Genomic DNA, 14,563 nt, shown 5'->3' on the forward strand with positions numbered 1-14,563 from the left:
AGGCCTATGTAATTTTCACCTCTGAGCATCTCCTCACGGGTGTCTGAGTTTATCCCAGTGCAATTACTCCTCTCTCCAGGATGATTGTCAGAGTAACACTTGTCAGAGTACCCATCATGGCCTCTCTCTGTCATATCTCAAGCCCATTGTTGTTTACCAGTTTTGCAGTGACATCCTTGTTTTTCTTTTTAATTAACCTCTTCTGGCAACTGTACTCTCTTTTACCATGCTCCTCTTTCTTTGGGGGAGTCTATTTTAATGCCTATCAGGTTCTAAGGTAACTGACTCACCGAGATGTCTGAAAGGAATACTCTAAACTGTATTCCTAAAGTCATGTCTCTGCTGTGATATTATTCTCTCAGCTCCACCTCTCTTCTTATTTATACTGTAAATCCCTGTCTGTTAGCTATTTGCTGTATATCTTAGCAGGCTGTGTATACCCAATTCCTTTATGTTTATATCTGTCCTTTGTGTTGAAAATGTCTTTCTCATCTCCGACTCCCTCTCCTTCCATCTGCTCAACATGCCACATGCTTTTTAGCGGCGACCATGAAGATAGTAGCCTATCCACAAGTTTCCTAGGCTGTGTGGGCATCACTTCCTGTCCATTTGATCCAATGAAATCCAATGAAATCCAATGATATCCAATGATATCCAATGAATTCGACAGGAAGTGATGCCCACACAGCCTAGGAAACTTATAAGCCACTCTTGGCCGGTCGCGTTGGTCTCTCTGTCCAAAATGTTCAAACGCAAACTGAGAGCTGGTGGCAGCTTATCTCGTATTCCATGCTTGTTTTGTTGTTGATCAACTTTTTCCTTCTCTGTGCTCTGCTCCCCTCCCCTCCCCCATTCAGGTGTCTGATGATGACTCATCCGACTCCCCGGAGCCAGGGCCAGTCACCTGCATGGAGCCCTTCCTGGTGCGGAGGCTCTCCTGCCGGACGATTCAGCTGCCCCCGCTGGCCTTCAGACAGGCAGAGCAGTACTACTGCGACCGCAAACCCGAGACAGACACAGTCACAATGCCGCAACGCCCTACCACACTGCCACTACGCACCCCGCCCCTCATTGCCATCACCTCTGCTGATGCTAGCAGGTAATTGGTCACCGGGGTAGTATGCGGGGGGGGGGGTGTGTGTGTGTGTGTGTGTGTGTGTGTGTGTGTGTGTGTGTGTGTGTGTGTGTGTGTGTGTGTGTGTGTGTGTGTGTGTGTGTGTGTGTGTGTGTGTGTGTGTGTGTGTGTGTGTGTGTGTGTGTGTGTGTGTGTGTGTGTGTGTGTGTGTGTGTGTGTGTGTGTGCGAACCCGCAACATTGTAGCCTAGGTGCCCGGACCACTACGCCAGCGGGCCGGGCCCTACATTTCATTCTTATCTGTTAATGGTTGATTAACCATTAACGAGCTTCGGTTAATGGTTATGAAAAAACATTCAAAATGGTCATCCAGTGCAACCAACCATCTAATAAAAAAAAAAAACGTTTAATATGACATTGACACATGATTGGAATATGTTCCAGGGGCCACAAGAAAGCTCCGCTAGGGCCGGATTTGGCCCACGGGCCGCCAGTTGAATATCACTGTGCTAGTATGTTGCAGGGACTTACCCTCAATCCGACCCTTGATGCTGAGTGCCAAGCAGGGAGGCATTGGGTCCCATTTTTATATATTTGGTATGACCCAATTCGAACCCCCAATCTCCCAGTCTCATGGTTTAAACCAAATATGTTTTCCCTCTTTCATAACATGTCTTGTGTCTCCATATTTCAATGTTTTATGTTTTTTTCCCGTACATTTCTGACCTACTTTGTTGTATGACAGTGTCGTGCAAAAGTTGTGAAAATAGAAGATCTACACACTCTCAACACGTTGGAATGCGATGTGTTTTTAGCGTGTAGATCTGCCATTTTGAAATTGAAAGTGGTTAAGTCTGTCTGTGTTTTTTTTTTTATCAGTAATTTTTAAAAATCATTCAAATAATAATTTCCATTTCCTGAAAAGTATCAGTTTTGGAGATGTGAGGTTTCTGCCTGACAGCGACGATATGCAAGATAAATCATAGTGAAAGGCATTGATTTATTTTTGGGAACTCAACCCTCACTGTCATTATTTTCTCTAGAGTTACTTAAATGATCCCTGACACAAGCCTTTAGGAGTCTGACTCATAAGTAATAGTCTAGATCTATTGTTGCTACTGTCACTGACTTTTAAACATGGCCAGTGTAATTTACCCCCTGACAGATGATTAATAGGAGGGTTCGATTTGTACATTTTATTTACACTTTCTTGACCACTTAAATCCTATAGTTCTTTGTATGACAAATAGCTAAAATAGCCAATCTACAAGCTCACAACGTGTTACATCATGACATTGATGTTGTGAGCTTGCCTTGTAGATCAGCTATTTTAGGTATTTTTTAATTGATTGTTTTTTCTTTTTTTGCACATTTTGACAAATGTGCCCAAAATCATAGGGACACAAAGGTTAATGTGGTTGACATACATTTTACATTTCCCAAAAAGTAAAAGCATGACATTTAATTCAGTCTGACCAGAAGCAGGGGTGAAATAACCCCCTTCGGCAATAAAAATGATTAACCAGGGAGGGTGAGTTTATCAAAAGTTGAGGCATGGATTTTTCCCTGTCCCCCTTAGCAAATCGAACCCTAATTAACAGGATAAAAAACAACCTTGAAGCAGGCTAAGCACAATTTGGTTTGGTAATTCTTGATTTTATGTTTAGCAAAAGTTCAACCTTAACCACAAGTATGTACATAAGCATTCAAGGTTACTTGGACCAGAACGATGGAGATGTGTCAATGAGGGGTCAGAACACTACAGGTCATGTGGTTCATATATCGTGTGTGCTTAATCAACACTGATTATGACATTCAATGTTTGGAACTACGCTATACAGTAGTGTTTGGAACTACTGGTGCAAGCGTTCTTCTTGTTCTTGTTGTTAACTCACTGAGCACACCGAGACAAATCAGTCGGTTTTATAAATGATTGAATATTTAATATTACATGATCTGTCATTGCTGTGAAATAACTGTCTCAGTGGAGTGAATGGAGATGATGCAGTTATTTCTATCTCAATGGCTCTAGCTTGAACTATTACGGGTTGTGTCCACCAAGGTGTTTTTGCGTGTGTCCGTTCGTCTGTGAGCAGCTAGTCTCTGGCACTGTTGAACCGATCTGCGTGAAACTGTGCGCACACACTCCCTGGAGGCCAGAGCAGAACATCTGACCAAATTCTTCACATCGGCCTGTTATAGCGCCACCAGGCGGCCAATTAAAAAAAAAATATATATATTACTCCTACAGATTTTGTCCAAACATCATGCAAATCGCTACACATTGTCTCTATAGTCATGTGATCAAGACGGAACTGTCAGATTTGTCATATTCCATGATTGGCTAAGATCGGCTTCCAAAGTTTGCAGGAGTGGCCCGTTTTGAACAAAATGCCTCAAATCATGATTGCCGTAAAACTTTGCACGCACATCCGCACTAGGCCAAGAAAGAAATGCCACCCTACATTTTTCAACAGGCGAATTCACGATTCGGCCTATAACTGGACCGATCAGCATGAAACTTTGGACGCACACTCTCAGTAGCCCAAGGAAGAATCTCCACCCAACTTTCTTATCAAATGGGCCAGTTATAGTGCCACCTTTTTGTCTCCGCCAGGCCGAAAGGCATGGCGAGAGAGTATGTTTTACCCCCTGTCCGTCCGTCCGTCCGTCCGTCCGTCCGTCCCTCCGTCCCTCCGTCCGTCCCTCCGTCCGTCCGTCCTTCTGTCTGTGAGCAGCTAATCTCCACCACCGTTTGCCCGGTCGCTGTGAAACTGCGCACACACACTCCCTGGATGCCACAGCAGAACCTCTGCCCCACATTTTTCAGATCAGCCTGTCATAGCGCCACCATGAGGCCGACTTTTGCAAAACACATTTTTGGATATTACTTCTACAGATTTGGTCCAAACAACACGCAAATCGGTACACAGTATCTCTATAGTCATGTGATCAACACAGAGCTGTCCGATTTTCCATATTCCATCCTGAATGGCTAAGATTGGCTTCCAAAGTTTGCAGGATTGGTTCGTTTTGAACAAAATGCCTGAAATCATGAATGCAGCATGCGATTTCTGTGAAATTTTCCACGTAGATTACCACTTGGCCCAGGAAGAAATGCCACTTGAAAACATTCACATCAGCCTCATGGTGGCGCTATAACAGGACGATTCAAGTTTTTACCTATAACTGCACCGATCTGCGTGAAACTTTGCACGCACACTCCCTAGAGGCTAAGGAAAAACCTTTGCCCTGCATTTTTCACATCTGCATTTTAGAGCACCACAAGGAGGCTGACTTTTGTAAAACAAATGTTTTCTTCTTACTCCTTCAGATTCTGTCCAAATAAACACGCAAATCGGTACACAGTATCTCTATAGTCATGTGATCAAGATGGATGTGTCCGATATTTCATATTCCATCCTACTTGCCTAACATTGCCTTACAAAGTTCGCAGGATAGGTCCGTTTTGAACAAAATTCCTCAAATCATGAACGCTAAAATGAAATTTTGTACGCACATTCCCACTAGGCCGAGGAAGAAATGCCAACCTTTTCACATTGGCCTGCGCCACCAGCAGGTCTAATTTAGCAAACCACATTTTTGGAACAAAATCATGAATGCAGTGTCCGATTGCTGTGAAAAGCCTAAGAAGAAATGGAACCCTTTTCACATTGGCCTATTATAGCGCCACCAGGAGGCCATAATAACCTACCTGACCTGGTGGAGACTTGTGCTCCGAGGAGCACTTTTTCTAGTTTATCTCTGTAGTCATGTGATCAAGACGTATCTGTCATATTTCTCATATTCCATTCCGATTGGCTATGATTGGCTTCCAAAGTTTGTGGGGGAAGCCGTTTTGCACAAAATGTCACACATCATGAATGCAGCGCCCGGTCACTGTGATTTTGTAATTTCTGGCAACAAATAAGTGTGTGCTCTCTCCATTCATTAATTACCACTAGGACGGCGCCCTTTGGGCACCGGCCTATTCTGTGCCAACCTACTCGGGGCAGCCATGCATGCTGTGAACGATGCAAGTCGGAAACATATGGTCACCTCCTCTCTCCTACTTCCCATACCGTACTGTACCTTCTGTTCTCACTCACGTTTCTTTGAATTTGATATAGATGCCTTCCCTCTTCTCCCCATCCCTACAGCCATTCTTCTATCATTCTTCCATATTATGGCTTTTGTCCACTTTCTATTCCATTGCATACGCTATCACTTATATATATAAAATATTTATAGGTCTCTATTTCGTCATGCGTCTCGCTAGCCAATCAAAGCACACCCTTTCAACATATTGTCACGTGTCACGTGATGCTTGACCAATGTTAGCTTGGTGGACACACGGACATACAGACATACGGACACACAGACAAAGCCACGTATAGGAGTGGTTGCCTTCGGCACCACTCAAAAATAGCAAGAACTGATCCACGAGCTTGTAGATTGGCTATTTGCATATTTTTGCATGACACTGTCATACAATGAAGTATAAAATAGGGCATTCATTTATGAGAAAATATAAAAAGATGAAATATGGTGATACGAGTTTTTCACCTGACAGCGACAATATGCAGTGAGGTTGGGTAAGAACTGCATAGTTGTTTTTAAATATATTTTTAGAAGGACCCTTAAGGACTCCTCAAGATAACCTGATGGAGGTCTAACAGACCAAAACGTTGTTGTATTCCCATTAAACACTTTTTTGCATTCTCCTATGCACCTGTTGCCTTTGTAGGTGTGCAAAAGACTTGCTTTTTAAAGATATATTTCGGTCTTTTCTAACTTTATTGAATAGTACAGTGAACAGTGCCAGGAAACTAGGAGAGAGAGACAGACAGGGAGTGACTTCACAGCAAAGGCCATCGGGCTCTGGAATCAAACCCGCAAATGTGGTATGCGCCTTAACCACTAGGCCATCGGCATCCCTGTGCACAGTTTTTTGAGGGTGCATTCACAGTCTCATCATGCATGGAATATTACTGTATGCAAAAGCTGAGGCACAAATCACAGCCAAAGCTCCCGTCTCAGGGGTTTCACTTACAAAGCATCTCACAAGCCCTGCCGATTAGGTTAAACCTCAAGCCAACAAATCACATCAGAAGTTTGGAAATGAAATGAAGTTTGGCAGAGACAGTTGCTAAGTTACAAAGTGAGACAGAGATGGATTGAAACAGCATAAGAGAGGATGTGTAAATAGATCCCATGAGGGACGGGTGAAGTGGGGAATGCAAAAGAATCTTTGTCCTGCATAATATTGCATCATTAGTGATATTGAAATTTTTGGCTTGGGTTAATTTGTCTAGAAATCTTGTCATATGAAGACAAAAGACAGACTATATGGAGTCCATGTCCTGTCAGCCAAGCAGCAGTGACTGCAGCTCCACTGTCGTGTGGTTGATCATGGCAGTGTTTGAAGATGGTCAGTATCTTCCCCATAAAAGAAACTCCTGGATTATGCTGTCCAGTGGCTCGACACATGCCAGATGACAAGGAAAAACACATCACCACACCTCTCTGTCCACACGTATCTCTCTTCCTATGCCAAGCCCAATGGGTCCTGCATCGTCTCACCGAATGGATAAACAATGGGGAAATGAGCAGAGGGATGTGGCTTATTAACATACTTGCTGAGCTTGTTAAAATGGTTTCATTAGGGGAATTGTGTTATAACACATCGTGAGCAGACTTGAAATGTTAACGTCTACTGCATACTTTATTGGGACACAGGAGACTTATGAGTCTGTCATGAAGCATTCTGTATATAGAAGTATAACTTATAACCGTACCTGTGGAGTTGGCTCTACATGAATGTAATAATCACACAAACATCTTGATGACAGTAAGCATTTGTAGATTTTATTTATTTTAACCCGAATCACTCTCCTTGTCGTCGGCGGTTGTTTAACTTTGGAAAGGGGCAACCCACTTTTGCCAGTCCCGATACAGGGTTTGCACTTTGTCTGCTTTTAACCACCACCATTTAGACATCGGTGTATGATCTGACTGCATGGCAAATCGACGCCACCACAACATTGTGAGCTTGCAGATCGGCTCAAAATAGGGACACCAGGGTTAATGTGATTAAGCAACATGTGGCTGGTTTGAAATGGGCAGCCCTTCATTTCTGTGTGTCATTCCTTAATGTCTTTGTTGTTGCCATGCCATCCTTGCTGTTGACAATGGCTATGATGCCAGCATTCTTTCTAGATTCAGGCAAGGCTGCGGAACAGTAACTCATGGCTGTCAACTCTTGTCATCTTATTTTTCAACTCTTTTGCCTGTAGCACTAAGTGACAACAAGTAACAACATGAATTATAATCAAAGTGAGTTTTTTGTCTCTTAATAGGACCAACGATTTTGATTAACATGATATGGTCATGATGATCAAGTCTTTATACACAATACATAATATATCATTACGATACGATATATGGCACTTTTTTATATGAAAATATATGGGTGGAAAAAAAAGCTTATGAAAATATATGGGGGGGGGGATGCAAGCAAATACTTCACGCACACACACACACACACACACACACACACACACACACACACACACACACACACACACACACACACACACACACACACATTCACAATTGACCATTCGTGTAAGCAATTTTAAAGTAAAAAATGTACTGCATGGGAGAGTGGATGATGGGAAGAATTTTAACAAAGGCCATACATCTTAACTGTGCTTCAAGCTTGGCTCATCTATAATTCAATGCAGTGGAGGGAAAGCAATATTCTACAGTGAGCACTAATGACTAATAACTGAGGGCATGTGGGAAGATGAGGAGGAAGCTGGACGCTATCCTGGAGAACCCCTCACATCCCCTCTATGATGAGCTAGTGAAGATAAGGAGCACGTTCAGCCTCAGAGTTGCTCCTCCTTGACACACCACATAGCGTCATGGCCTGTTCTTTGTATCAGTAGACACCAGGCTCCACAACCAAGCTTGAGACCTCAGATGAGAACTAAAAGTGCTGCACTGTCCTGCACTGTTACTGACTTATACTGACTGGCTCCTGCATGGACTCTGGTGCACTTGCACATAGACTACAAGTACTAGGATGTACATGGCTGAACTTTGGCAAATGCCTGTTAAGGATAACTGTTACAACAGTACTGATCCACTCATTGACTGTTGATACAGTAGATAGCTGGACGGCTTAAACTTCACTTCACTTATTACACAAGTGACAATTTTACCTGACAGAAAGGATCACTTGTTACTTTATAATCTGGACCTGCAAAGTGTTCTTTCCATTGACAGGTGGATGCCCAACTTGGCTCTTCCAGAGTCATAACAGTATCTGTACCGTAGATAAGTGCACTTTCTACAAATACAAGAGAGACCCGAGGATAACAAGCTGCAGCCAGCTTGTGAAGCAGTGAAGGGACCACACAGCCAGCTATCTACATAGTGCCTGTCCAGCTCAGTTTCAATTTGTTTTTCCATGCATAGATTATAAACTACAATGCAACTGAGTTGTGATCATGAGTCATGAGTTGCGATGCGAATGCGATTTTTGATTCACAAAAATGACATGATTGTCATTGACCGATTTGAAAGAGATTTGGTAATTGAACTATCTTTGGCCTGCTGATCAGCCCAGTAGTATGTGATAGTAGTTGTGGAGACACACTAAAACACACGCACGCACACGCACGTACGCACGCACACGCACACGCACACGCATACGCATACGCACACACACACACACACACACAGTGAAAGGAAGAATCTCCTGGCACAGTTTAAATATCGGCTTCCTCGAAGACCAAACAAACCAAGCGTCAATGTGCCATAGTCAAAAGAAAAACATGCCAAACCACAAGTATGGTCCTTTACAACAAATGTGAATATCAAACTGCAGGGAAGGGTCATTCACATTGCACTTCCATTGTAGGAAGTGACATCTTCATCTTCTACATACAAGATTCTGTGCTACTTTTCTCGTTTTGTGTGCCAACCCCGGCTGTGCCTAACTGCATCTGTGCTGTTTTCATCCAGGCTGGTTCTGAGAAGAAGATTGCATTCCTCTTGAAGAAATAGGAGAAATTGGATTCTCCATCCAGTTAGTTTCCAGTGTTACGGTCTTGAACTGAATGAGACAGAGGGAAAATGAGTCTTGGCCTGCCAAAATGTAATGTTGTGTGTGTGTGTCTGCGTTTGGGGGGTGGTGGGGGGGGGGGGGGGGGGGGGAGGAGACACATATACCTATGCCAGAGTTTTGGGTCCGATCCCGATTTTGGAGACAACATGATTATCAATGTTTTGACCGCCATTTTAACCCATTTAGACCGGGAAAGTAGGCTATCAATGTAATTTTAACATTTCTTTGGCTATTCAAAAATAGCAGTGTGTGCAGTGTCCGAATTTTTTAATATATGTATATTGAGTGAACATTTTAACTCAAATCTTTGCTTCTGGGGGATTCTACAAATGTCTTCTAAATCCTAACAGGTTTTTTTTCCCTTTTTTTAAAACGTATGTTGCTATTTATTTATATATCAATGATTCTCAAACTTTTTCATGTCAAGGACCCCCAAAATTATTATGTATTAGGCCGTGGACCCCCATCTGATTAAATATTTAGTTCCATGGACCCCCAGAAGCAAAGATTTGAGTTAAAAAAGTATTATATATTCAAAGATTTGCACACATTTTCACAACTTTTCTTTTTCAAAAATAGCAGATCTACAAGCTCATAGCGCGCACCGAGTGCCACGCTATGAGCTTGTATATTTGCTACTTTTTAATCGCCAAAGAAATCTTAAAATGACACAGATGCATTCCCTTCCCGGTCTTAATGGGTTAAAAAAGTGCAAAATCAATTTGATTTGAGAAACTTAGAAGCAAACAAATAAATACAAAAAACACAGACACGTTTTTGATAGATAAAAATCCAATTAAGTATATTATACTTCAATATATGAAAAGAACATTTAACTTTAATCATACAAAGCAAGCAAACAATACAATACACAGATCAACTGATCTTTATTTTATTTAATCATTTAAAGACGGGGTGCCGTGATTTTCAGTGATCCCCCCCCCCCTAAAACATAATCATCAGGTATTATGGTTATACTAGGAGGAAGATTTTTTTCAAAAAAGTATACAGAAATTGTTAAAATTATGTTTTTATGTGGATACGCCTCCAGTTCATTAAGTATACCTGGTTCTCACCTTAGCACCTCTTCCACCACCTTAGCACCACCCACCTGTCCTAGTCCCTCCTCCTCCTCATGCCCACACCTGTTTTGTTATGATAATGAGGGGGAGGGTATGTTTTTACTATGTCACTAAAGCGCTGTTTTTTATTGGCACGTTTGACCCTCAAGGTTTCAGCCTCCAGGTAGAAACTCAAAATAGTCCGAGAAGGCTTAATGAAGTTCTATCAACCTCATAGACACATAAAAAACAGAACAAGTGCAAAACCATGGCACCACCTCTTTAAGGCCTACTCAAAAAAGTTGCATAATTAGTGTGGTTGCCCAACAGGGCAACCAGACTATTAGTACTCTATACACTTTATTTCTTTATTTCTTTATAGATAAACAATACTTTACAGCGCATCTCCTCCCACAGTTTTGATCCCCTAATGTCGTGCCATATATCAAAATGACCGTCTAAATCGGGAATCGTGCGCGTGTATAGGGCTAAGAGATTGGTTAAATAGTTTAATTGATATTGATTTATTAGTGCATTAAATTTCCCCATCCACTTTAATGTAAAAGTGAAAAAAATCACATTCAAGTATTTTTTTCTCAGAAACCGTAAGAGCTAGAGTTATCAGATTTGGAGGGATAATTCATAATATTGTCCGAAATTATTGAAAAAAATATCACACCATTCGGCCTCATGGTGGCGCTATAACAGCCCCCTTTACGTTTTGGCCCGTAACTCTTGAACCGTAGGTCCGAAAATCAAAATTTATTTTCACCTGGATTCCTTGGGTCACTACGCATCTCCCCATATAGGCCACGCCCATTTGCGTCAGGATAGATTTTTTGATATTGATTTATTTCTGCATTAAATTTCCCCATCCACTTTAATGGGAATTGCAAAAACTCCCATTCAAGTATTTTTTTCTCGGAAACCGTAAGGGCTACAGTTACAAGATTTGGAGGGGAGGTTAATAGTTTTTTGCGAAATTATTATGAAAATAATCACACCAGTCGGCCACATGGTGGCGCTATAACAGCCCACTTTACCTTTTGGCCTATAACTCTTGAACCGTAGGTCGTAAAATCAAAATTTCTTTTTCCCTGGATTCCTTGGGTCATTACGCATCTCCCCATATAGGCCACGCCCATTTGCGTCAGGATAGATTTTCCGCCATTTTGAATTTTCTTCAAAACACACTTTTTGCTCCTTTTCCTACAATTTTTTTCCAAATCTCACACAAATCGGTACACATGATCTCTGAGCCCATGCGGTAAACATATCCAAACGGCATTTTCATAGTCCTTACCGTCCGTCCGTAAATGGCTTCCAAAGTTAGCGGGAGGGGCCCGTTTTACCAAAAATGCCAGAAATCACGAACGAAACGTCCGGTCAATCCCAAATTCGAATCACATGTCGAGGGTGGTTTACTCAACAAATTCCCAAAAGCATTTCCACTTTGACCCATAGGGGGCGCCACAAATGCGCAAAATGTAACCGTTTGATGCAAAAACATTATTTCGGGGTGGATCGATCCTTTCAAAATGAAACGCAAGCGATCTCATGAGAGACGTGACAATGTAATTGGCGCAGCCTCCGACGTTATTCCTCCCGGCCTATTCCTCGAGTCCCGGCGGCCGCGACCCGCGACCGGCGTCGGCGCAACCACACTCTGCAATTTCCCCGGAATTGCGACGCGTCTAGTTATAGCTGATACTGATGTCATTTATTTTTAGCGGCGCTAGCCGCTCTATACCTTTAGGTATAGAGCGGATCTAGCCCCTTTCGGGACCCTGTTTACCTTTTTTGTATTTGGGAAGGCGGTATCCAGGGTCCCTTGACGCTCAAAGCACTCTCTCTCGTAGTCGCGGGTACCACTGTCTCGTCTCGGGCTAATAGCTCGTCGCTTGGAAGTTGCAGAGATTTCTCAAAGGTACCAAAAAGAGCAATACTAAACCGCGGTTAATCTGCATTAATGCGCTCGGATCGGCGCTGCCGTTTAACATTTTTAATAATTTAGTAAAGCTTAATTTCCTCTCTCACACTCTGCTCCACTTCCCATGTCCCGCCTCCCCGCGTTGTGATTGTCATGCAAGCATGTAGGAGCTCGCCAATCAGAGGCAGTACCGTAGGACCATAGAGGTATGCGTAGGACGCGCAGCTTGTCAGTCACCGCGGGGAGGCGGGCCATGGGAAGTGGAGCATTGTTTGAGAGAGGAAATTAAGCTTTACTAAATGATTAAAAATGTTAAACGGCAGCGCCGATCCGAGCGCATTAATGCAGATTAACCGCGGTTTAGTATTGCTCTTTTTGGTACCTTTGAGAAATCTCTGCAACTTCCAAGCGACGAGCTATTAGCCCGAGACGAGACAGTGGTACCCGCGACTACGAGAGAGAGTGCTTTGAGCGTCAAGGGACCCTGGATACCGCCTTCCCAAATACAAAAAAGGTAAACAGGGTCCCGAAAGGGGCTAAGAGCGGATCCTGCTCTATACCTGACTTTGTCCGTGTTCACCGTCAACGTTGTGATTGGTCAGGTCCGTCAACAAAGTGATTGGTCAAGCTTGTGACAATCAGATGTGCTGGTGAATACATCTGATTGTTTAACACATTATAAACACATACCGATGACAAAATGTATCAAAGGCGCCGCTACCTTCACACAGGATGTGATTTTTAAATAATAGTTGATATATCAGCCAGATATCGGTCTGGCTCTAGTTCTTTACACTCCCCTATACCTTCATGATCTCACAATAGCAGCTCCCCATTAATTAAACTGAACTGGCAATCCTGAATTGAATTAATTAGGCCTATTACAGGACTATGCTATGAAAAACAAAACAAAGAATGTACATTTATTTTAATATTTTATTTTTTACATTTTATTTGAATATAATTCAGTATAGTAGGCTACATGCAAATGAAATGTAGATTATGTCTGACAATGTTTTAGGAGAACATTTCAATAGTGATGATGTCTTTGGGCTTAGAGAATGATTTATTATACCCTTTGCTGCTTAACTTAACTGTAGTGTTACTAAAGACTGGAGGAGGGCTGCTTGCTCCCTGTCCTCTTCAGCCAAGGAGGATTCAGAGGAGGTGCCTGGGGTGGGTCTCTCAGGCATTCTCCTGTTTCCTAAATTTCAGGGGTCTTCAACATTTTTAGTTGAGAGAGTGATGAAGCAGGGACCCCCCACTACATATTGTACAAAATTGTGTTGCGGATTAAGCCTTTTCATAGATTTAGATAGCTTCATAGACTATCAGCGTTGTGTGAATTCATGTTTTTCATTTATTTCAGACATTTAACCACTGAAACCCTCAATAATAGTAAACTTGACCGTTTGTAGGCTCTGTACTTGATCTGCCCCCCCCCCCCCCCCCCCCCCCAATAGCCGATCTACAGATCTGCTATTTTAGGCTAATGTTCCCCTCAGAATAGGGATTCTAGGGTTGAAGTGGTTAAAAACAAATCACAAAAAGATTTAGCCCCCACTCCCCTGTAGTAACTCTGAGGACCCTCTAGGGGTCCCGGACCCCCTGTTGAAGACCCCTGCTATGTTTCGTTGCTGCTGGTTTCTGCCATATGGACCTAACAGTGGAGTGAACAGTTTGACAGCTCTCTCTCCTTACCTCGTGGATCTTTTATGCATGGCGTGCGTACACGGTAGTAACTTACTACCGCAGGATTTCGTTGACGTTTGCAAAATTATGGAAAGCATATCGATAGTGTGTAGACCATTAGTTCTCAAAGTGGGGTCCGGGGGGGGGTCCCCATTCAGCACAATTTATTAATATAGCGTCACAAACATTTTAACCATTTTAACCACCATATTTTATACTTTGGCTATCCAAAAATAGCAGATATACAAGCTCATAGCGCAGCACTTTGTGCAATGCTATGATCTTGTAGATCTGCTATTTTTGAAAATATCATTTTGAGGTCTTTCACACGCAAAAGTTTGAGAAGCACTGGTGTGTAGACTGTAGACTGTCCTGTATGAATGCTGAACATCTCGAAATGTGAAGCAGCTGTGCCCGCAATCACACTCACACACCAGCACCTTGCTGAAATGTGCGTGATCCGAGAGGAGGTGCGGTTCAGACAGGTTGTACTCGCAGTAAGGGACGGGAGCCATATTTTTACTGAGGTTAAGTTGAATAAGGTTAGGTTTTGGCACCGTTTTACTGAGATTATGTTTAGGAATAAGGTTAGGTTTATTTAGGCATAGTTTACTGAGGTTACGTTTAGGAATACCAGGTGAATACCGCAGCTTTAATTCTCTGCAGTTT

At 42.6% G+C, this 14,563-nt stretch overlaps 1 protein-coding gene across 2 annotated transcripts in view; it reads left to right on the plus strand.

Moving 5' to 3' along the window:
- Positions 1–14,563, plus strand: part of pde4d (phosphodiesterase 4D, cAMP-specific) — a gene marked incomplete at its 5' end in the record, with an annotated part of 247,174 nt that overhangs the window by 45,496 nt on the left and 187,115 nt on the right. For both annotated transcript variants that reach the window (XM_084056010.1, XM_084056011.1), the window contains one exon: positions 858–1,099. In XM_084056010.1, coding sequence (XP_083912136.1) covers positions 858–1,099 — 242 coding nt within the window. The remainder of the gene's footprint in view (positions 1–857; positions 1,100–14,563) is intronic.

The sequence above is a fragment of the Gymnoscopelus microlampas genome (genome assembly GCF_963454915.1).
Source record: "Gymnoscopelus microlampas genome assembly, chromosome: 4".
In the NCBI taxonomy this organism is placed as follows: Eukaryota; Metazoa; Chordata; class Actinopteri; order Myctophiformes; family Myctophidae; genus Gymnoscopelus; species Gymnoscopelus microlampas.